General features: G+C 37.9%; 1 protein-coding gene across 1 annotated transcript in view; it reads right to left on the bottom strand.

Annotated features, from left to right (window-relative positions):
- Positions 1–24,135, bottom strand: part of TINAG (tubulointerstitial nephritis antigen) — a 46,884-nt gene extending 22,749 nt beyond the window's left edge. Inside the window, exons 1-8 of the mRNA XM_010287651.1 lie at positions 23,729–24,135; positions 18,982–19,045; positions 18,055–18,144; positions 16,367–16,481; positions 10,599–10,722; positions 8,278–8,428; positions 1,005–1,185; positions 524–569 (exon numbers count right to left, since the gene is read on the bottom strand). Coding sequence (XP_010285953.1) covers positions 524–569; positions 1,005–1,185; positions 8,278–8,428; positions 10,599–10,722; positions 16,367–16,481; positions 18,055–18,144; positions 18,982–19,045; positions 23,729–24,098 — 1,141 coding nt within the window. The 5' untranslated portion in view covers positions 24,099–24,135. The remainder of the gene's footprint in view (positions 1–523; positions 570–1,004; positions 1,186–8,277; positions 8,429–10,598; positions 10,723–16,366; positions 16,482–18,054; positions 18,145–18,981; positions 19,046–23,728) is intronic.
- Positions 24,136–25,206: the final 1,071 nt, after the last annotated feature.

The following is a 25,206-nucleotide window of genomic DNA, read 5'->3' on the forward strand; positions in this document are numbered from 1 at the left end:
GCCTTCCACAACCAACAAACACCTTTGGGCTGTGAAAGGGGAAACTATTGGAGTATTCCAGCACTGAATGGTTTGCTGGAGCGCCCATGTACTGCAGCATTCTGCCTTCAGAGGAGCGCAGGCTTGGTGGGTTGGCCTTGGCCAGAGGGGAAATCAATCCCAGCCCTAGAGAGCAGAGCTTTCCTAACACTTAACTCCTCCTGCACAGACCCAAATAGCTATTTCATCAATAAGCAAAGAACTGTCATGGGAAAAAGACACATTTCCAGCACACGGATTTTGTGCAAATTTTCAGCAAGTCCAGCTCAAGGTCATTTTACTCGTTATGGACTCTGATGCAGTATAGCTGCCTTTAGGGGCATTACCTGCCCACCAAACATCCCTAGATGAACTACAGTGCATATGTCTGTTTTATTCACTGTGGAATGCAATTTGTGTTTTTTTAATATTTTGATACAAGGACATTGCACACGTTAATTATTTCAATAATAATTAATATTATCATCTTCCAAACTTACCATACCTTGCACTGGTCCTTTGTCCATGATTTCTTTCATTATATTGGTTTCCTGAGGGCAGGTGAGAGCAGCAGCAGCAAGGGCAAAGGAAGACAGATAATACATTCTATTAAATAAAATTAAAAGTCATACTAATTTATCGTAATATATGGTATATATGTACCATTGTACTTGTATTTCTGCTAGAGAATATTTGGTTTACCAAATGAAAAAAACCTTCAGAAACATGTTTAAGAAGTACTACTGCACAGTTATGACTGCATACTTTCTTTTCTATCTCTAATTTATATAGGACCACAAAGCAGCCCCTTTAAAGAGATAGTGAAAAACTGAGAAACTATAGAGAATTTAAGTTCTTCTGAAAATATAAGGGAAATTCACAGCTCTAATCTTCAAGTAAAATGAATATATTTCCATATGTCAGATAATTTTCAAGCGCCAAAGGAGAAAAATGGGTGAGGCAATGGGTGAACAGAACGAACTTACTTTTGAGGAGACCCTGTAGTGAGGCGCACACCGGTATAACCTGTTGGATTCTTCCAAAGCATTGGGACACGGCCCGTTTGTATAGTTTTTTCCATATTCACTTGACACATAACAGTGATTTTCACCCGAAGGCTCCAGGTGACTGTTCCAAAATGATGGATAACAAGCATAGGATACAACCCTGTTCAGATTTTAAATAAAAAAATTGATAAGAAACTTGCTTAAACATTTTTGCAGTTTTATTTCAAGCTTTTAACTATTTTACAACTGTCGTATTTCAAGTAAATTTAGAGTCCCTCATTCTTGAAAAGTGTCTATGTCTCATATCTTCAACTGGAAAGCATTTGCTTCAATTCATATGCATGATGTTTATGATTAAGTTTCCATTTTAGTAGACTTCTGGACTACTGGAAAATGTGTTTCAGCACTTGTCATGTAGTGCCTTCATCTCATTAATGATGCATGAAAGTTCACACTGAATAAGATCAAGAAATTACCAAGGCTGTCAACAGGCTCTATTTAGCAAAAATGGCTTGTGAAATGGGCATATTCGCAGCAGAAAATTTTTGAGGGAAATCAGCTATTTGCTAGTTTTATCTACATTTTCTACAGGAAAGCTGGTGAAAAGCTACAGGTCTTTTTATTTCTTTTAGCTAAAAAGTGTCTGACTTATTTTCTGACAAAATGAAGAGAATATTTGCTCACATTTTTGTGAACATTTGTTGAGATAAAAAAAACTATATTAATTTTTTTAAGATTTGGGTAAAAATAATTGGTCTCCAGTTGGCATATGAATAAATGTGGTCATTCTTCCCAAGAGAGGTATAACCCTCAGTGATTAATACCAATAGCTTAATTGATACTAACATCAAAGTTCTGGAGAGAGTATGTGTCCTTAAAACAGAACTGAACCTCTACTACTTGAAATACATGGGAGAGAAGTGCAAGTGAGAACATAGCTTTGGCAGATGTTAAGAACTGAGCTTTTGTTAATGAACAATCCAACTGTAATGCAGTACTAGGGAAAACATTTGGACAGGGGCTGGTGACTGGGTTCATCCATCTTGATTCACAATGAATTCTCTGGAGTGACACTGGCAGGAGAGACTGGCACTGACAAAATACATGACATAGAAAAAGTGAGATTGGGTAAGGATCAGAGAGGTTGGACAGTGCAATTTTATAATTTTTCTGTTTTGCAGCAATGTTCAGGTTTTTATTATGATATAGATATTTCTTATCTATATTATCTATCTTTATTATCTATATAATTCATAGTTATCAAATATCTAATCATAGATCTATGATTAGATATTTGTTATCAACTTACAAAGTTGACATAAGTATGGGTAAGTAATTGCTTTATCTGTTGTGTTCATTTTCCCATCACATTACACTTGACAGGGTTAAACTCAGAGCCAGAGTATCCAGAATCAGGCTGAACTCAGCCAGTGTACTTCCAGATAACAGGAAGCTGAGGCATTTCCTGAGGCATGTCTCTGGTCTCTGGTCTCTACAGCTTGTGAAAACATTCTGGCTATTTCTTAGGAAAGCATCTACCTCAAAACATTTTCTAAATGCTACGAGAGTTTGTGGTCACACACAGAGCAACTAAATTTTTCTTCCCACTCATTATAAATTTGTATTAAAGCTTTCAATTTCAAGGTTTGAAAGTTTATTTACAGGGAACATGATTAATTTTTAAGACTTTCAAATGAAATTCTATATTCTACAAAGATGATAATTTAAAAATATTAAGTCCAGTAATCGCTGAGGAGTTTCTATTCTAACAAAGATTTCAAAACCCCCAAAAAATCCATTTATGACAAGAGTCATGGGGGAAAAGTCCAACAGCAAATGTGTCAATTGTATTTGTTGCTTTAAATGAAACAAAGACAAATCTCTGAGTAACAAAATTTCATCTGTCCATCACTATTCTAATTGCAGTTTCAAAGACTTGAAGGCATTTATCACGATGTTGTCAGTGGAATGATTGTGGAGGAGCTGTGATAACTCACCTGAGACGTAAACTCATGCTAATTCTGGATTTGAAAATCTCCGAAGTGCTAAATCAAAGGAGCTTTGAAGATTAGGTTAAGAACTCTCAGTGCATCCAAGAATGGAAAAGGGCAATGAAAATAAGAGGTAGTTTCAAGGAAAGGTAAGGAGGGGTTTTAATTCTTTACCTTGGCAATACATCAAATGAATTGTTTTTTCATACAGTAAGCTTGTCTCGTTCAAGCAGCTTATTCTGAATTGTTCAGCTATTCAGAATAAGCTGAATTTTGACTGCAACTAACTGAACATCCTATTTTATTTCAATAAAGTGGAGGAAACAAAGCATGTATTTAAAATGCATTTACTAACAACCTGAAATAAAAGCACTCTGAATCTTCCACTTATTATTTTGTTCCTTTTATGAGATATTGGGACCTTCTAATTTTCTACATTATACTGCTAGTTGTTTCCAAAACTATATACACATTTCTGCGATAATACCATAGAGGTTTATCAGAGGGTTTCTTTTAAAGAGCATAATTAAATAGTTAACATAATTTAATAGTTAAGCAGAATATTTTAAAATAGGCAGTCTTGTAAAAAGGATATGTAAATAGGTCGCAAATTATTCTGAACTTTCTGAATCTTAAGAACTGAAAACCATTTTTCTATGCAATATGGAGGATAATTATATTTGCCTGTGTATATTTATTTGTCGGGATTTTTACAAGATGAGCACATATACGTTTCAGCTACTTTGGATAAGACATGGCATTTTCCCATTAGCATTTGCAGGTAGAAAAATTGACCCTGAGGAGAATGTCTTTTCGCTTAACAAATTCTTTCCATCCCAACTAGACCAAAACACCCAGAAGCTGCAAAAAGCAATAACTCTGCCTACATGAAAAAGGATCATCCATCCAAAGTTGTTAGGCTGTTAGGCTGTTCCTGGTTAGGTCTTCAATCTACTCGCTGGCAACCCCTTTTAATCCTTTCTGAATATCTGAAGGTATTCTGGATTCCCAGATTTCAATGGGGAATGGTAAGTATTTAAACCAAATATACACGGGCTGTTTTTACTCATTTTAAAATGTATTATGCTTTGTTTCTATTGCTGGGTAGAAAGAAAACTTTGTTTTATACATGTATGCATAGATAATGTTTATAAAATGTATCTATCTCTATACACACAATCATTCTAGTCACCACTGATCACAGAATTCCGAAAGAAATAAAGGATTACTGCTGAGTGCAATTAGTCATGCAAGGCAGGACTTGACAAACAAATGAAATGTTTCTTCCTCATTCTTAAAGACTATAAGCTTTTAATTTTCCTTAGCAGATAAAATAGAGGTTTTCAGACTGCTCCCAAATTATGGGTTATAACTGAAATGCCTAAAATTAATAATAATTAAAAACAGAATACAGGTTTATTCTTGAATTAATAGAGGAAGACAGAAAGAGAGCATGAGAGTGATTCAGCCCCACTAATAGCAATTTCACTGTCAGTTGGGTGTTCAGTGATTCTGAAAAGTCAACTTTCAGTACTGGCCTAACTTCATTGAGCTTTATGGAAGTATTTTATTGGCTCCACTGGGGATAGTTTAGGCCAGCACTCAATTTTCCCCAAAATATGCCAAAAAGCTGAAATCAGAAAACTAGCTTTAAAACAGCGTTGAACAACTCCTGTGAAAATTCACAAGCCCACGGAGAAAATAAAAAAATCTCAAATTGGAAATACATGGATTTGATAGGTGGAGTGTTCAGTGGATGAGGAGTCGGGTGGATGGTCTCATCCAGAGGGTAGTGGTCAATGGCTCACTGTCCAGATGGAGATAGGTGACAAGGTGTGTCCCTCAGGGGTCTGTATGGGGACCAGTACTCTCTAATATCTTCATCAATGACATAGACAGTGGGATTGAATGCAGCCTCAGCAAGTTTGCAGTTGACACCAAGCTGAGAGGTGCAGTTGACATGCTGAGGGTCGGCATGCCATCCATAATGCAAGTACTTGGGACTTTGGAGGCGAAAAGACAGTTCATAGGTGTGCTCTGGTGAGCTGAGGTGCCCTGTCTGTATGTTTCCAGGTTTACATCAGTCCCAAAGCCTGCTCTGCACACCACTTTCCCACTCATATTCTGTGGTCAGTCAGGTAGCAATCTTCTCACTACTGCGTTTACACCGGCATGAGCTCCTGTGTGGGTACAGCTGGGTTGATAACAAAGTGCTTTTTACAGCTTCAGCCTGCCTTGCTTTCCTTATAGAAGTAAGCTAACTCTTTTATACTTAAACTGTCTCTGCAGAACCGTCACTAACCACACTGCTTCAGGTAAAAGAAAAATACAGCTTTCTGGTATAGGAAGAACCTTATTGTTATGGGCTCATGGTAGTTATGCCTATATGGAGATAGCAGTCAGAGGGAACAGAAAACTAGGAGGTTGTCCTGTTGCTGTGTTCTTTGGTGCTTTTCCTCTGAAAATAACTTGGTCCAACAGTTGTGGAGATAATACTCATTAAAATGGGTCTCTTATCTTATCTACATTGTCAATTCTTGTGCTCCTATCCTTAACATGGTAGGTAAGCAAACAGTCCAGTGAGAAAGAATTGTAATTACTCTCTTAAGAGCATGAGCTACTGATTAAAAAGAACCTGTTCTTCCAGTTACAGAAAAACATTGTTGAAAATGTTAAGGTCTAACTTTCATTTCTTTATGAATGAAGCCTTTGCCTCTACACACAGGAGGTGCTGAGGTGGAATCCATTACTGCCCACTGTAATCATTCACCTAAAGGATCTCCCGCTCAAAACCTAGATCAAAACTAGTTTAGTGTTTAAACCTTGAGACAGAAAAACAGAGGAGCACTCGATGTAAACTCTCACTATAACAATACAAAATCCTTTTCAGATCAGAAACAGTTTGGTACACTTGAAGAAAGCAGAATGATCACTTTATATACTGCGTCCATGTGAATGACAGTGCTTTGGTCTTCACCTGGATCCCCAGGCTGCCATGACAACTACGACATCTGATGCATCACGTCTGACATTCTTTTGTTCTTTTCATGGTTTGTTTGGTTGGTTGGTTTTTAACCAAAACTAAAAGATGTCAGACAGCACACCTGAGGTCTCTCTCTCTATCAATATCAGGTATATCAAAGACAGAGTAAGGCATGAGAATGTATGAAAGTGAGAGGGGAAATAGATTTTGGTATGGAACAGGAGGTATAAAAATATTTTTGATAATGTGAGAAACAGTGGAATTTAATTATGCAGTATATAAAATGTAGTTATTGCAAATCCTCCTGGAAGCCATTTCCAGGCACATGAAGTTCAAGGAGTTTACTGGGAACAGGCAAGACAGATTTACTGCAGCAAACTATGCCTCACCATGATGAGATGATATGATGAGATGATCTGACTATGATGAAATGACTGCCTCCATGGAGAATAAGACAAGCCATGGATATCATTTACCTTGACTTCAGCAAAATTTTCAGCATGGTGTCCTGTAGTGTTCTTCTAGCTCAACTGGAAAGATATTGGACTGTATTTGTTGCTTACAAGGTCAGTAACTGAACTGGACTGGCACACTGAAAGGTCAGCAGATCAAAGTGGCTGGTGTCTTTTTACTAGTGACATTCCCCAGGAATCAACGCTGCTGTGGCAACACTGTTTTGCATCTCTGTTAACAATCTGGACAGTGGGACATAAGGTACCCTCAGTAAATTTGTGGAGGACGCCAAATTGGTGGGGAGTGGTTAGTACACAGGCTTGCCATTCAGGGCAGAATGAGCTGGAGAATGAGCTAGCAGAAACCTCAGGAAGTTCAACAAAGGCAGAAGCCAAATCCTGCCTCTGAGCCAGAATTGCCCATGTAGCAATACTGGTAGGGCAATGCCCGTGTAGAAAGCAGTTTCACAGAGAAGGACCTAGGGTCCTGATGAGCAGAAAGTTGAACATGGGTCAGCAGTGGGCACTCTCAGCAAAGGTGGACATTCAATACTGGGTTGTGTTAGCAAGAGCATAGCCAAGACGTGGTGAAAAGTGATTATTCCCCTCAAATTGTCACTCATGAATTTACATCTGGAGTACTGTGTTCAGTTACAGGATCCCCAGTTAAGACACTGACAAACTGAGCAAGTCCAGTGGAAGGCATTTGGGGGGCTGAAGCATATGACATGCAAGGAGGGATTTAGGCAGCTGGATTTGTTAAATCTAAGCTTAAAGGGGATCTAATTGCTGTCTTCAACTACGTAAGAAGAGGTCACAGAGGAGATAGAACAAGACTCTTCTTGGAGATGGACCAAGTGAAAAGCTGAAAAGTACCAGTCACAAGTTGTACCAAGGAAAATGCTGATTACATGTAAGGAAAAAAGTATTTGACCACAAGAGTTGTAAAACAAAGAGGCCTGATGCAAGAAAGGTTGTGGAACCTCTGTCCTTAGAGATACTCAAAACATGACCACGGACATGGCCTGAGCAGCCTGATCTAATTTCAGAGTTAGTCGTTCTTGGAGCAGGACATTGGATTAGGTGACGTCCAAAAGTTCATTCCAACCTAAATCATTCTGTGATCATATAAGTTATTTTGTGTCACTTTAAAAGCTTCTAGCTGTTCATGCGGCATTTGAGAGCTGTTAACTTTGCTTAGCCCAACATGAAGGAAGAAGGATCTTCTTGTCCTTGCTAGTGTGTTGCATTCTAGCACAGTCTTGGGATGGGATCATAACAATTTGCTATATACAAAGACAATTAGCCTTTTGAATATTCAAAATATTGTCTCATGCAACTGGCTGCTTACTCGAGGTTGTTTAACATGGAGAGCCTGTATCCCAATAACCACAGATGTTTTGAGTCCACTTAAGGTATTGCCTTTGACATAAAAAAATCCCATCTTATTTGTCTTGCTGTTAGAGAGGCTAATCTTTCCCCAGTTGTATTACTGCTAACGACAGTACCTAGGTGTAATGTGGCTTAAATGGGAGATAGGCTGCAGAGTTTTCTCACTGAGAGCGCTCATTTAAAATGGTCTTCGCTTACTTCTTTGGGAATGCGTCATAGTTCCTGGGCTTCATGACGGTGATTTAAATATGAAAGTATCATGTAAATGAGAGAGAGTGACAGTCTTCATGAATAACACTGTTAATCTGACCTAGGACAGAGCTAAATGCCTGTTTTTTGAAAGGTCAGAAGTCATCATTATAACACAAACAACATTGTAACTTAAGCAACAGGTTCAAGCTAGAATAATCTAAACAGATAGATCAAATATTTACCCATGTGTTTTCAGATATCTCCAAGCACCATCAATACTTCCACCATTACATCCGTGTTGATTCCTGATATCGCAAGAGATCAAATTCTGAACAGAAAGGTTGTCTGTGATCTGACCCTCGGAATGAATAGCTATTCTATCTGCCGCAACACCTGTTTTGAAATAAATTTTCTGTTATCAAAACTAAATAATTACTCACAACTTCATGCTGGTTATTGTGAAAGAGGAACTGAAACACAACATCAGTATTTTCTGTCTGTGCAGATAACTTACAAAACAATACAGGTATAATCTGCACAGAGAGAGAGGACTTTGAAACTGCAAAGTACCATGAGCAACTTAGCTGTAATATTTTAAATCCATATATTTACTGGTTATCATAAAATCCCACATAGCTAAACATGAGATGAAGCATATATGTAATTTAGTCTTATAGTCTTTATCGTATTTGTAAATGCATATTCATCCCTGGTTGACTTCAGCAGAAGATCCAAATACTCCCCCAGCTCTGCAGCTGAATCTCCAAATCTCTTTTCTTTTTTTCTACCTTTCCTTCCTTCATTTGAGAAAAAAGAAAAGCAGAAAATAACAGTCCTATGAAGAAGAAAATTCAAACCTGAAAATATGTGTTGGTTTTATTGGAATTGTTCAGATTAATGTGTAAATGTGGGATTCATTAAACCTCCCCTTATCGCACAAAATTCTTCTTTTGAGGTAGACATCTTAGCTGTCTGAACTCAATCACATAGCCATAATTCTAAGTACTAACATATTTATGCACGGATTTAAAAACAGACTAGGTTAACTAAGCTGTAGGTGAAATTAAATCACTTCTCCTTTCTTTAATGGGTGACAATGAAACAATTATTAAGCCCCTATCCCAGTCATTATACATGCTTAAATTATATTTTTTTATTGTTAACACTTCATTTTTCAGCCTGAAAATAAAAAAAAAATCCATTGAAATCTAAAGCCCCATCAAAATCAACACTGACTTCAGTGAACTTTGGACAAGACTTCAGAGGAGTGAATCTGGTGATGACAGTTGACAATGACTGTGTTGTGTGCTTTTGTGATGTGTCAGATGATAATGAATTCATTTTTATCGGTGTAAAATCTTTTCACTGAAGAGTTTTGGAATGCTTATAGGAATTACTCATGATAAGAAGAAATGATACAACAGTGCTTGTCAATTCATTGAGCAACAATTAATCTTAGAAAGAAGGACTGAAAATTCAGATTGAAAATGTTAATGCACCTAAACAACATGGGAAGGGATCTCATATTTAGCACTGAAAATAATTATGTGAATTAAAATCAGAAGCTTCACTTATGAAAGGCAATATCTAGACTGAATATATGGAAAGTCTTTCCCTCAGTGAGCTCTGTTCATCTCTGCCATAATCTGTCATGAGAGCTGCTAGAAGATCTCTTGGTTTTGTCTTTTAAAACTACACTGGACAAAACATACCGGTAACAGAGTGTGTTCAGCCTGGCTTTGGCCGAAATGCTCCTTTCCTTCTCTTACTTGCTCCGATTTAAAGAAGCAGTTGCAGAAACCTGCACCTGTGAGGACCCACTGGCCAGATCAAGTCACAAAGATTGACAGCATAATTCTTTTCTCTATCTTTATATATCTCAATATGTACTGAGATTATTGCAGCATAAGAAAAATGAACATAACTGATTGCTGTAGCTTCTTTGGAGAAAGTGATGCAAACACCTGTGTTCATTTTTCATAAAATCAGAGGTCGTAGCACATGTGGTTGAATTGCATTACTGACATTTTTTTGCTTAGAGAATTTGAAAATAGTTTCTTCCACAAATATCTGAGCAGTTTCAGGGTTTTCTTCTCATAAAATTATTGAAAAGTTTATACTTGATTTATTTGAATAGCAAGGATTGTACCATGGGAAATGTACAAATATATAAATATATATTAAAAAAAAAAGCCTACCTGTTTTAAGCTTTCAAGTCAAGCATGTAGTTGTGCAAGCAAAGTATGCAGATTTTTTAAAAGTTACTCTACTAGTTACGATAAAGTGCATTAGGCAATTCATTCTCTACTTTCTGTCACTAAAAAATCTCCCCATGTTACACAAACTTATGAAAAAGTAAATAAAGCTCTACAGCTTGGGCTGACTTTTTAAGTCTTTAGGACAACTTAGAGGGAAAGCTGTAGCAATTTCAAATGTTCCTATTTGCTGATAAAAAGTGAACAGCAAGCTGAAATTACTTCATTACTAATCATTACAAATTTTCATCGCACATTTAACATACAATGATATTTTTAAAAGGAGAAAAAAAAAAAATTAATATTACTTGCAGTTGAAAAAGCCCAGGATGCTCCACAGTTTCGTTGATCCAGAGGATCATGAATCCACTCAGGCCATGCATAAGTGGCTGCAAAAAATGCAGGAAATTTTTCTTCTGGAAGGGAGTTTCCCTAAAACAAAACATAGGAGATCTATATATGCTTCATTTCCTAATCTTGCCTTAAATTTTACCCTAATTTTGTTTTAAAAATTCTTAATTTTTAAATTGAGAAAATCTTAAGCATTGGCAGTTGTGGCTTCCTGAACATCCCTATGGTGGTTATCCCGTGGCTGGGTGCTGCAGACCCTTTGAGAGCCAGGGGCTTCTGGCACTCTACCAGTTGAGCTGGAAAGCCAAGTTCCACAGCTGCCAACCTGAATAACCTGTCCAGTTTCTCTCTGATTTTTATCTGAAACAACATTTCCCTGTGAAACATGTTAATTATCACCCAGCTGGCATTTTTGGAAAGAAAAGCCTTCTGTTACTAACAGCAGCGAAGCTAGGTACCTGTTAACCTATTCTTGACACGTGTATGCAGGTAGGAAATTTCAGTTGCCACAGGGGAGACATCAGTACAGTTTATCATTGATTTGTCTTTTACACAAAGGTTTTTCAATCTCCAGCACTTATTCGTGTTCCAGAATGAAAAACAGTGATTTTCCTTCTGCTTTGCAATCTGATGTTGAGTTGATGAGAATTCATGGTCTGCTCAGTAAAGCCATTTAGAAAGCCATTTTTGGCATCTTCATCTCTCAGCCTTAATTTATGTCTTCCAAGCTTTGCACAAACATCCACATATGCAAGAACCATCTGGTACAGCTGCTAATAATCTTCTCTGTGTTCAACATATCAAAACAATTGACCTTTTTTTTTTTTTACTGTTGAACTTTATGGAATGATTGCTTATGATGTGCAGGGAAATAGGAATGGCCATACAGAATTGCAATATTAGTCCATGCAGTCTATCAGTGTGTCTCAAACAATTATTGACAACATCTGTTCCAGAGGAAAATACAATATACAAAATATGATAATCTGCTCCTAAGCAAAATATTCCGTGATGCTTCTCTCTTATAGGCATGGTCATACCCTGAAGCATAATGTCTTCTATCCTGTTGAAAATCCTTTCTTTTATTTCAATTTTTTCAGTCTTCTAATTCTGGCTGTCCCTGCTGCAACATTTTTCTAAATTGCTTATTTGACTTATAAGACTACATACCTTTTCCTAAGATTATTTAAACATTTTGTAGATGCCCCTTCCCTGTAAACATTCCAGGTCAGCTTGGACAGGGCTCTGAGCAACCTGATCTAGTTGGAGATGTCCCTGCTTATTGCAGGGAGGGTGGATGAGATGACTTTTAAAGGTCCTTTCCAACCCAAACTATTCTATGATTTTATGATTTGAGCCCAGTTCTTTCAAACTATTTCTGGACTTTGGGGAACAGAACTTCACCACTTGGGCTGTATCCAGATCACTTTGTTGTGTACAGTGGGAAACAGCAGGACCCCCAATCCATCTTGTACACCTGGATTTCCTTCCCACAGCAAACCCATGGTTGAGAAGAGGGTAAGGAAAAAAGAAGCTTATACCTCAGGTCTACAGCTGATATTAAATTGTGTTTCAGCCCCGACAGAGAGATCGATATAACCTGTTCATATGCCCAGAACCAAATGTTTCTAGGTTCAATAGTTATGTTGCATGCTGTGAGTCCTAAACACCATTACCCATTTTTAAAGTACACTGCAAGTTTTTAAATCACTTAAGTCCTTTTAAAAATTCTACCTCCACCTATAACAAGCTGGTCACCTTTTAAATCTTGCTAAAATATTAATCTCAATGTTTTGATTAATCACTTTAAAAAGTCTATTTTTTCAAAAGCTTGTAAGATACTTGGGACTTGCAGCCTCAAATGACACACACAAAGTGAGGGCTAAATTAAAGAATATCTTGCTAAATTATCATTATGTTTATTATTAATGACCAACCACAAGTACAAGATTTACTTTGAAGATTAATCATACTGGCAAAATCCCAGACAAAGAGTATTTCTTTTACATGCTAGAACTGTTCACTATTAACCAGTAAATAAACAAAATTTGGCAAATGTTGTTTAGCACGCTTATGTGGGCAGTCACCTCTTACAATGCTACTAATGAAGAAAAATTGGACCAGACGATCCTTGAGGTCCCTTCCAACCTGGTATTCTATGATTCTCTACAATTCTATGAAATGAGACAGTTGTGAAAAGCAAAATTCTAAATAGATCTTTGGCTTGAGCCAATATGTTACTTTACATATTCCTAAACCACTACCAATGTATTTAATAGTTTCCTATTGTAAATCCCAGAACAAATCTCTCATTAACCCTGAGTCTTGTCATTTAAAAATGCAGGATTGACCTGTAGCCAGAAACATTAGCTTTTTGTCTGAGAAATTGCTACCCTGATACTGAGAAGCACTGCTGTTCCGTGATAAATAGTATGTCTAGACAATTGTTTCTCAATGTATGCTCCATGGACCACCATCAGACAGCACAATGCAATCAGAAAAATGACTGGCAAACTATTTTTAAACCTTCATGTATATCCTCTGCAGTGAAGTTATCAGGCTGGCCAAAGCGGGAGGGTAAAGCGTTATAAAAGAACACTCAAGCTTCAGCTATGACTTCTTCAGTAAAGTATGGCCCATCAGAGAAAAAAGGCTGATGATTACTGAATTTTCAAATGGGGAAATAGTTTTCTGAGGGAAAGCAATATTTTTTTAATGTAGGAAAAAGGTTCTGGACATCACTTGCTTTGACAAGACAAAATGGGCATGCATGCCCTTCAGTTTTCAAGGGGAGAGATACAACTGCTGAGCTTTTTTAGTAGGAAAAGCCATATATCAGAGGAACCATGACATTGAACTATAAGGCAAGAGCTGTTGTACTTTGTATACTTTCACATTGCCTTTACAAGTTCCTTGATACTTAATCCAAAATGATGCCATATTACTAAACTATGTACTCCACCTTCTCGTAAGATAACACTTAGGCGAGCACCTTGCTGCCAGCAGATGCAGATCCCACCATTGCAATGTACCTCTTGCCAGAACACATATTGACACAATGCCACCAAACATGTATCACAATGTGTTTTAAAGGTGTGGTGGTTATTTCTGTGCTACATAGAACTTCAAGAATGATTACACTGCCTCCTGCAGTGGGTAAACATTTTCAAAATTACTTCTCAGATAATTTTTATTTGAAGTGGAAAAAAGAGATGTATTTAATGAATGGGTAGTTATGTTTTTTTTTCTACAGTAGCAAAGCTAACAGGTTTTAATCAGGTCAGCATAAGATAGAGCCAAAAAATCCTGAACACTAATTGTAGCATTTATATCAACTAAATATATCACTTTGGGCAAATGACTTGCAGGTTTCTCACCTGCAAAATGGGAAAGACAGGAATAACCCCAGAGAATGCATGAATGTTTAATTAATGCCAACTTATCCACAGTAAGTAACTAGTATCTTGGACTGCAGGTACTCAAGAAAGTTACTGAAGGGTCAAGCTATTAAGATTTGGAGAATGTCTCTGAAAAATATTAAAAAGTCATTATTTCTGAATTTCATCACTCATATCTTTTTACGCACTTCTGAGCTGTCACCTGGTTACAGGTGAAGCTTAATGGAAACATTGTCATGAAAATTCACTCGTTTTTCATCACTTAGGACTTTGTAAATGCGTTAGCACGCTTCACAAAATATCAGTGACAGAAATTTATGTATAGGAGGTGAAGCAGGGACTTAAATATCTTAAAATCTGGTAAGATACTTATCTTAAAAGTGCCTGGAAGTTAACTCCATGGCTACTTTTGGTTTGCCAATTGGAAGAATCTGCCTATGTACCCCTGGTGAACCCAATCCATGCCATGAAATTGCTGGATCATGCAGTGACGGTAGATATGGAGCTGGCTATGGGTGAAGAAAACTTTTTCTTTTTTTTTTTTTTTTTGTGTGTGTGTGTGAAGTGTTAAAATGTGGCAGATAGGAATTTTCCTAAGACAGAACAAGGACATTAAAGACATGATGTTCTTCTAGAAAACTATCAAAGGGAATCAGGGAGATTCGGAGCTTCACAGGAAGCTTCAGATAAAAACGTTTTTACATCAAGACTATCCAAGACGGAAACCACTGGGTTGGTTAGGAGCAAGAAAGTTCTAATAATTCTGAAAGGAAGCCATAGGTAGGAGACAGCATTATGTAAAATTTGGAGCAATTTTCTTCAAGCTCAAAGAATTCTCCAGAAGCTAAGTCATATAGAGATTCTTACTTTATATTTTTATCTTTTGTAAATAGAGAGAAAGATTTCTTAGAATCCTGTGCAATGCCTATGCTTCCAGTGACCTCTCAGACTTCATGAGGGTTGAATGCATGAATGTGCAAAGCTGGATTTCTGGAGAAGCCATGGAAGTTCCCAGGGTGTCTGGCAGGGCGTAAGGTAATTGGGTTGTGGCTCACAGATTTCGTAAAAAGATAGCAGATATAGAGAAAATATGCCTGAGAAATGCGTCAGTGGAACAAAGGCCATAAGCAGTGCAGCAGTCAAAGCTACAGGAAGCTTAATAACAATAATTCAATAAAGTAGACATAATGCAGGACCACTGAGTGACCAGCTACACCAAACTGAATGGAAGAGAGGAAATATCATAAAAAATTTCTTGTATCCTTCCCTTTCATGCTTTCCTAGGTGGGATCTGTCTCACCGAGCGAGGTATCTAGTAATGTAGATGTCAGTCTCTGAGCTAGGTACATGGTATCCATTTTTTTGCTTCTGCTATATGAGCATCGCACTGTATTCCTCAAGAAAAAAGCCAACAACAACAACAAATCAACCCCAACTCTCCTGAGCCTCAATGCAGTTCACTGGTAATTTGTGGCAGATACCTAGTAAATACTGCACTAAACTCTTTTATGCCATTGTCTTATTTTGAGGTCACTATGGTGAGGTAGTTTTTTCAGATTTTTCAGTCTATGATTTCCATAATTTTGGGTCTTCTAAGAAAGAGGCTAAGTAACTGATCCAAAGCACTGGAAAAAATTACTCTGGATTCAGTAACTACATTTCTTCTTTAATTGCTTAACCTACTTACGTAACAAAGTATATTTGCTTTGGTGCAGAACTAATTTCAGCATAAATATATGATAGGAAATTTAATTTAGCTGCCATGAAAATCATCATGGCCAAGAGGTTTAGAAAGCTAGTAGTAGAAAATCATCTCCTTTTCCCATGCTTCCCATCATTTATCTTTCCATTTGGCCAAAACCCCAGCCTCCTACTGCATTTTTACACTGTTTTATCCTATGGGCTTTCAGAACTTCTTTCAAAGATTGCTGTTGACTCTAAACTGTTAGCCTTAATGAACTATGCCCAGATTTTTTTTTTTTTTTTTTTTTTTATGGTTACAGCTATGTGTGCAATGATTAGCAAATGGAGAGGATAGTATGGAACTATCCTAAAGAAGCAAAGATTTCAAACACCAGTAACATACAATGATAAGTTAATATTGGTGCACAGCTTGCCAATGGTTAGCATCTGCTTTTGCTCCTTCAAAGTTTTATTTCCATCAATAGGACCACACACTCTATGGCTTGGAGAACAATTCTGGGAACTTCACATTCAACGTGGAAACATTTAGTGCTAAATCCTTGAATCATAATCTATAATTGTCCACATTTATTTTTTCATGTGATAAAGTATTAAAAAAATTAACAATTCTAAAATGTACTTACTGGAGCTTCTCTCATATTCAGCAAGGAATGAGATGGAGGGAAGGTGCCCAGGCGCTTTTTGAAACCTTCTTCCACTGTCATTCCCCAGAACTGACTGTAGTTGTCAGCTTTCCATCTTCCTCACAGAAAACAAATAAACAAAACCCAGGTTAGACATCCCACTCACATTAATATCTGCTCCTTTGTAAGAGCACCGCATACAATAACATCCAGAAATAAATCTTTCAAATTACATTTCAAAACCTTGTATTCAATATGTATGAGAAAATATCTAGTACAGGCTCTTCCACCGCAAATGAGTGTAGGATGGAGCAACACAACTGTTTATGAAAAGCAGTGATTTGAGGTCAGCATCACATCAGTCGGCAGGAGTTGAGCATGCATCATAACAGTTACTTGTTGTCTTGAAGTTATGCTCAAATTATGCGTCAGACCAGATACCTACAGAAAACTAACAAACAGCTTCATGTAGTGAGTCCCAGTGCCTTCAAGCTCTGGTGCACCAGCAGCGAGACACTGTTGAACCCAGCAGAAAGCCCAGTTGACACCTTCTGTCTGAGTTGTACACCAATAGCCAGGTTGAGAGAAAGGACTCAGCAAGGCTTATTAATTATTCCCCCAATGATCTTAGGTAGACTGGACTCAGATTGTAGCATTAACCCTGCAAACTCTATGCACAACAGAAAAAAACCCACCTTGCAGCCATGCACATCTGGAACACACTAAAATTTATTGTATAAAAGAGCAGAGCCACAGGGAAAGCATTCTCTTTACCCATTTCTTTCCCGCTTGTGTATGAGGAACAAGGAGGAGGGATTCATGCTGCCCAAACGAGAAGCCTCGTTGCTCTTGGTCTGCCTGTAGTCAGTGGAGAGTGCAAGCACCTGCAGGAGTTGAGCCACATCTCAGGTGGGCCTAACCACCCTGCGGCAAACCTTACCACTTACCACTGACAAGAGAGAGGTGAAGGGCTCCAGGTGCCTACCTTAATTGTCTATCCTAACCCAGTTGGTTTGAATGTCTCCCATGAAGCACAAAATGTTTCAGCACTGAGTCACAGCTCGAAATCTGTGCAGGCTTCATTGGTAAATTTAGCACCTCAGCTCCCAGGGAAGCAACGCCTGTATCTCTGTAAACAGCCAGCAGGCTCCCGAGGCTCAGCTCCAGTACCGGGGTGTCCCTAATCCCTCTGCACTACCTGGGGGGAATGAAAACTGCTAGCAAAAAAACCACTGAGTTCCACAAAATCCTGATATCTTGGTCTCCATTTGGCCCATGCTCTCCTCTTCCAATGTTACCTAGAGTTCTGTTATGTGGAACAATGCTCTTGAGAGAGGAGAAAAAATGACTTTAAATATCTATCCCAAGTAATAAATAAAGTGAAGAATAAAGGAAGATTATCTAAGTAGCATTTTGTGCACAAAAAAAATTGTACTGAATGTGGAGAATGTTTTAGAACTTCACAATGTCAAGTCTTACCAGCATGAAACTTTCAGTATCTTTCCATTTAAAACGCTATAATCTCCCAGAGATTTAGGAGAGTTTCACAGACGTACGTTTACTGTCAAATTGCTGTAATGTAATTGGGAAAGGAAAGGATGGGGAGGACTGCATAACTTGTAATTTGCACATACATACAATGAGCAATACAGTGGTTTACAAAAAACTTAAAATAAAAGTATTCTCACCCATAATCTCCTGAATTGATGTGCTGAATTAAGTCTTGGCGAACAAGGCATGCTTCTTTTGAACACTTCCAGAGACTTTGGAAGCATTTGCTGAAAGGGCAAGAATATCACTGAGCAGAAAACGAATTGTCAAAGGAAAAATATGCACTTTAGCAGCAGAAGGAAGATGGAGAAAAAGAAGTGTAAAATATATAAATGTCACATAGTATTTATGAAAGCACAATGCTACTTCTCGCTACTTCAGTACCTAATGAATCCTAACTGGAACAAGGTGGGAAGGTTTACAGTTTGTGGGAAAGGTTGCATTTGAAAAATTTTGCTTCCATCTTTGTGAGATCAAACCAGGGGAAAAAGGCAATGCCTGTAAATTAGATGTTTTGAGGAAGTTTCACTCTGGAAACCCAAAGCTCCCCTGCCTGCACTGCCTGCTCCTGTCCCAAGGCAGAGAAGGGGATGCTCAAACGGTTCATCCCTTTCCTACATAAATATACATATATATATTCTTCCCTTATGAAATAATGTAAAGTCTCATCACTCATCCCAAAGAAACAGAGGAACATGTTCCAAACAATCCCCTAAACTTTAATGATATTCATTTTGTCTGCATTCAGGTCAATCCCCAGGTCTAGGCTGAAACCATTTCAACTCAGGTCAGAGCCAGCAGGTTGACTGAGCAGGAACGGAATTAGGCCAGTGAGGAGGAGATTTTAATAGTCTCATATCTCAATTAGAAAAGCCCATTGACCTACCACCATTCTTCTAAGTTGGTTGTAATCTAGTTCTACAATACCTTAATACAGCACTACTCTTGCAGACATTTTGATCTGATTACGTGTTTAATATGAATTTTAGGATGCTCACTCCCTTAATTCTTGTTTCACAACATATGCTAGATAAAATTCAATTTGCTGTTCTCTGAAACATTACCAGGAATTGCAGTTGTCTTTAATTATTGTTCCTTCTCCGTAATATCGGCCATCTTTATAACAACCTGCCAACATAACATATAGATGTGTGAAAAGAAATAATCATTTTTAAGTGAGTTAACTCAAATCTCTTGCTACTGTTGAATCAATTGGTTGTATGCAGTATGCATAAATTATTTAGCGGAAAGTCAGCAACATCAATTTCCAGTTTCTTCCAAGTAATGAAGGCATTGTGATATATTTCAGTTTTTTACCAGGTACATTATTATTCATAGTTAATAAAATCAGCAACAGATTCAGAAACACCTACTGAAAAATTACTCTTACATATAAATAAAAATAATTCTTCAAATGAAGTTATTTTCCTGTAACAAACTTTAAAATAATACCTTTCTAACAAAATAATTTTCTAATTGGCAATTAAAATAGAAATATTTTTTCCCAGTTATAGAATTTAACAAACTAATAACTATTCCAAACCTATTGTAATACGTTCTTTTTCCTTGACAGTTTAGTTCCTCTGAAAAACAGACAGATCAATTATGTATCAAGGCAAATGTATGTTTCATATAGTGTCCAAAACCCGCTGTAAAACCTAAATTGAGTGATGATTTTTCCTAATAAATGAATGCCTCCAAATTTTTTCTTTGATAACACTTCACTGAGAAAAGACTTTGTGTGTGTTTTAAGATCTTCCACATAAACTGTTTCTTCACTGCACTTGATTGTCAAAGCTTCAGTAAAAGAAAGTTCCAGTATGCCTGCGCCAGGCTTTGGATCAAGTCTATAACAAACATTGTACATTTATCACATGGGTCTTTGTTTTCCAGCCTCTTCTCACGATTCCTCCACTGGTGAGCCTATAGGTAGAGATCACGTTCCTTCCCCTACTGAAAGGGTTTGGAGCCAGAACTCACAAGTTCTCCTTTCTCCTCCATTTTCAAGAAGCTTAAACCGTATTTCATATTAATACAGCGTTGACTTACATTTGCATTATAGCACGCTTTTTTCCCACCACAACTGTGAAGAAGGCCATCCCCCTCTCATGGCAAGGGCTGGAGTTTGTCTGCCCGTGTATGCCTTGGCTGCCTAGACCTCCTTTATTGGCAGGAGAGAAATAGGCACTTCTAAGCCATAGCTAATTTCATACCGAAGTGCAGAAGTAGACTAAGGCTGATGAATTAATTATAAGTGCCCGTCTTTCCCTGTTAGTCATACAGCAGGCTATGTTAGCTAGCGCAGACGTAGGTGAGATGTAACCCACCTAAGCAGTCTGAGGCCCAAAGTGTCTGCTCTAATTCAGCTTCTGCTAAGATCTGAGACATTTTTCAGAGAATACCCAAAGCAAATTACTTAAATGTCACAGTTTGTCACAGTCTGCCACAAAGTCAGCATCAGACAGTAGCTAGAAGGAGACATCAAGCAAGATATTTCAAATATATCGAGGGAAGGAAGTACTGATGTCGCGTCTGAGCGACAGGACGGAGCCTTACTGGAGCTCTGCTGGCAGGCCTCACCACCCATGCCCGAGAAAAAATGCAGACCTGGACAAGTACAGTATGCTCTCTACAACTACCTGAAAGGAGGTTGTGGTGAGGTGGGTGTTGGTCTCTTCTCCCAAGTAATTAGTGACAGGATGAGAGTAAATGGCCTCGTTGTGCCAGGGGAGGTTTAGATTGGATATTAGGAAAAATTTCTTTACTGAGAGAGTGGTCAGGCATTGGAAGAGGCTGCCCAGGGAGGTGGTGGAGTCGCCATCTCTGGAAGTGTTCAAAAAATGTGTGGACATGGCACTTCGGGACATGGTTTAGTGGGCATGGTGGTGTTGGGTTGATGGTTGGACTTGATGATCTTAAAGGTCTTTTCCAACCTTTATGATTCTATTCTATAAGTACAGAAGAAACTTTCTAATAATGTACGCTCAGGGAATCGAAGATTAAAAGCATACAATCTCTTTAGCCTCGCCAAATTAGGACTTGGAGGGCCAAGAGTGCTGCCTGAGGCATTAGTGGCAGAGAGCAGAGACATCTGGGTTAAAAGACACCCTTTGTGTGAGAACACAGCGCGACTGTCTGGCCATGAATACATGAGGTTGGAATATTAATATAGTAAGTGGGAAATTAACTAATTGGAAGGTGCCACCTGATGACTTTATGAATGGGATTATATGATGTGACAATCGTGATTGGAAGGAAGAATATTTGATAAACAAGCACTTCCCTCCCAGTCCAGCGTTCCTATACCCTTACTTACTTCATTTGCCTCCAGTATTGATGTAAGTACTTCTGTCAGTGGAATGTCTCCAGGTTTATTCACTTGTAGGACAGATCCTGACTGTGTAGTGTAAAAGCAATTAGCAAACACTCTGGATGTCACTTTTATACCACTAGAAGGGTGAGATCCAGTGTGTTGAATCTGACAGGGCTTTTTGTACCATCAGAGTAATTGAAAAAAAAAGATAAAATAAATAATAAATGTAGTCAATAAATAAAACTCTAACAGTTCTTCTGATAACAAAAATTAAAACAATAATAATAAAATAATAAAAAAATCCAGAACTTCTCTTTTGTATCTAAGATCTAAGTCAGGAATGTGCACAGTCTCTTCTGAAACTAGACAGGAAAGCCATCGAAACATACTGAATGCTGGGTTCATAAAGGCAAAGTCAAAGCAGTTCCATACTGTTAAGTCCAGACTGGCCCTCAGCATGGTGCACACCCATGGAAGAAATCACAGCAGAGCTTACTGCTGCCGTGCACCAAGGCAGTGAACAGACGGGCATTCAGAAATAAAGCACCGAGCAGTTTTATTACTGCTCATTCCAGCCCATGTAAAGCACTTCAGTTTATTGGTTTATTTAAAGAAATATGACTCAGGAAGCACTGAGAGCAAAACCACAGGCAACCAAAAGATCAAAACCTTCCAGGTGAAAAGTACTTTGGCGTTTGTGGTCTTCTGGTGCTTAAGTAAATCTTATGCAAAGGCAAAAGTATAGTCTCAGTTACTGAAAGTCAGCTAATATACTGATGTAATTTCTAAAAATGCTTCATAGTTTGCTTCATCTTCAGGCATTCAGTCCTTTTTGTTTCTCCATTTTTTCCTTCCAATTCCTGTTCATCAGACATTCAATTTCTAGAAAGTTCCTTTAGAGTTTTGTCAGGGCTTGTCCCTGTTGTATTTTGTCTGCTTTATTAGTCTCCTTTTACCATTTAAAATACTTACATAACAAATACCCAATAAACAGATTCTAAAAAGCTGCAGACTTTCCATCAGGGAAGGATTGTAAGAATCAGAAAAACAGGTTCTTGATTTGCGATGAGGTATAAAAAAAGATATAAGCTCACATATAGGACAAATAAAGGTGCTTGAATAGAGTAAACATAATTTCTACCTCTGGCAGGTATGTACAGTCCAGGAGTTACAAAACAGTGAAAACACATGCAAAAAGTTAAATTAAGAAAGGCAGTAAAAATATTACCCCTCACCTAATCTCTTATCTAAATCTTCTGTTACACTTTTACCTTTTAGAGGTAGACCTACATGGCAAACTGCTGCAGGGTTTACGGTGATTCGTTTCCACGAACCAGTTTGCCAGACGAGACCTGCGGGCTGTCAGCTCTGGAGCAGAAATGCTGCTAAATGTTTATGGAGAGCTTATGACAACAACCCCCGATCTGTTGGAAATAATATACACCACCGCACCAAATAAATGTGAAACAAATGTCTTTATTTACATAAATCACAGAACATTCTTTTAGATGATTAGAAACACTTTGGAAAACCAAATTTGTTTTACAGCATTTCTGTCACTCCCACTTATCAGGTTTTGGCTGCATGCCTGGCTTAAGAGCACAGCCTCCTGAAGAGCTTGTGGTCCGAGTGCTAGAATGCAAGCAGCAGGGTTATTGCAATAGCAAAGACACGGTCAATTTTAAAAAGTCATGGCAATATTTTTGTTCATTTTAGGCTTTTGAAAGTTTGGTACAGTCTCCACATTTTCAGACAGATTTGGTCTACCAATAGTATGAGGCTAGTCTTAAAATCCACAATTCTAAACTTTTCTCACCAGCAGAGATTTGGCCTACGCAGGAACCAAGGGAGGATGAGCTGGTTTTAGATAATTTTTTTGCAGTCTCTAGTTTTAAAAACAATAGACTGAGTTTAGAGTAGTCCTAGAGGAACTTCCACTACAAACTAACTAGTAAGAAACTAAAAAGTGCCAGAAATCTGTGTTCTAACTACACCCCTTCACCTACTCCTGCACCTGAGCTGTCATAGGAAAAATAGTGTCCCATAGGAAAGCTATGCTGGATAAAAACAATTGCACAATACTCAGAGCAGTATCATTTAAGATAATCCTCAGTTTTTTTGATGATTTATTTTTATTGATAGATACAAAAATATAGAGCTTGGCGTTCATCTCATGTCAATCTGTGAAGCCCTATTGGAATTGTTGAGATTACACTGATTTTGACCCAATAAGGTTATCTCTGAAAAGTTTCAGGTAAAACAGAGGGTTCATCCAATGGAAATATGATCTAACCAACATTAAAAATATGACCCTAGAGACAAAGAAATAACAGCAAGCATAATTCTTACTCCAGTTTCATAGTCAGTGTCTTTGTGCACTATGTCTTTAGTCACATTTTTAGGATGTACACACTCTAAAGATTAATCAATAACGTTACTTCCAAGTATATTTTTATCATGATGCACGAATGCCAACTGAGCATTTTCTCTATACTTACCTGATGTTGGAGGTGGCCAAGGCTCATCTGACCTGGTGGGCACAACAGAGTGGTCACAGACATCCCAGTAGTCAGCACAACAGTCTACAGGGCCAGGAGAACCTGAGGCACAGAACTGGTCGCAGTAACATATAGCTGCTTTGGAGACGATGTTAAAGCTGCAGTCATCATCTCTTCCTGTGCAACAGCCTCGCACCCTGCAGGACCTTCCCTGGTACAGACTCCTTTTTAGCCTGTTCCACTTTGCAGAACCGCCGTCTTCAACAGAGTAAAGTCCTCGGGGGAAATTTCTTCCAGAGTCCAGCTGCTTTGCCATCCAAACTTCACTTACAATGCAATATAAAAGCAATACCGCGCTTTTGAAACACATTCTTCTGCCTCTAGCAGCCTTTTTTGAAGCTCTCTGTGCTTCACTTTATCAGTAAATGTTCATTTAGTGTAGATGTAATACCTTCAGTTAACATTCAGAAAGAAATCTGAACCGAAAGCTGCAGACTGCGGTTTTCTAGGAAGATTCTGTATGTGTTAATTATTAGTCAGACATGTTGTAAACTGATTTATTTGCCCAAGATACAGAGATACTGGAAACAGAGCCACAACTATGTATTCATCATTATGAAAATTCGGTGCATTCTTTTGCAAGGGAGAAAGTTTATAGTAAAGGTTTCATAATATACATGGACCAATATTTTAGTTCTATACTTTTAACTTCTAGAATCAAAACAGCATGAGCAATGAGTACACAGTGTCAAAGCAAGCTGTCTTTCTTTCAGACTTCATTTACCTGTAACTAATATGTTCTCCATAGGATTAGCAACTATATAACCCTTAGATTGCATTTCATCTACATTTTCTTTTCTGGTATGCAGGGCTATATCACTGCAGTAAACTTATCCTGCATCCCTCATTTCAATCATGTTTCCAATGATCTAGCTTAGCCTTACGTGCTTCATTTTGCACTGTTTCACTGTGGGAAAATTCAGAAAAAGTCATGTGATATTCAGTATAAACTACTACCCAAAGATATTCTTTTATGGTTTGCATAGTCAAAATGAACTTGTCAATCATTGTAAATATCATAACAAATACCCACTGATGAGTGCTCATTCCTATTTTAAAAAGAAATGGTGGTAATAATAAAACCTCAAAGAAAACCAGAGCAGATATCAAAAGATAAGTCTAACAGCTTGATCTATATCTACTTGATCTATATCTCTAGGTTCTTGAATAGCAGACCTAAAGAAATGTGCATGGTACTGTTGCCAAAACTTTAAAGACTGACGAAAAATCAGCAAAGAACTTTGCAGTTCCTAGCAGAGATTGCATGTAAGGATGAACTGCAAAAAAATCCTAGTTTCAAATCTGAATTGTTACAAGACAATTTAAGTCTCCAAAGCTGAACAAGCAGAGGTAAAATACCAGTCATCCTTCTGTCTCCATTTTGTAGTAAAGGAGAGGAACCCGGAGGAGTTGATGGC

This window comes from Phaethon lepturus, unplaced genomic scaffold (assembly GCF_000687285.1).
Source record: "Phaethon lepturus isolate BGI_N335 unplaced genomic scaffold, ASM68728v1 scaffold4275, whole genome shotgun sequence".
Classification (NCBI taxonomy): Eukaryota; Metazoa; Chordata; class Aves; order Phaethontiformes; family Phaethontidae; genus Phaethon; species Phaethon lepturus.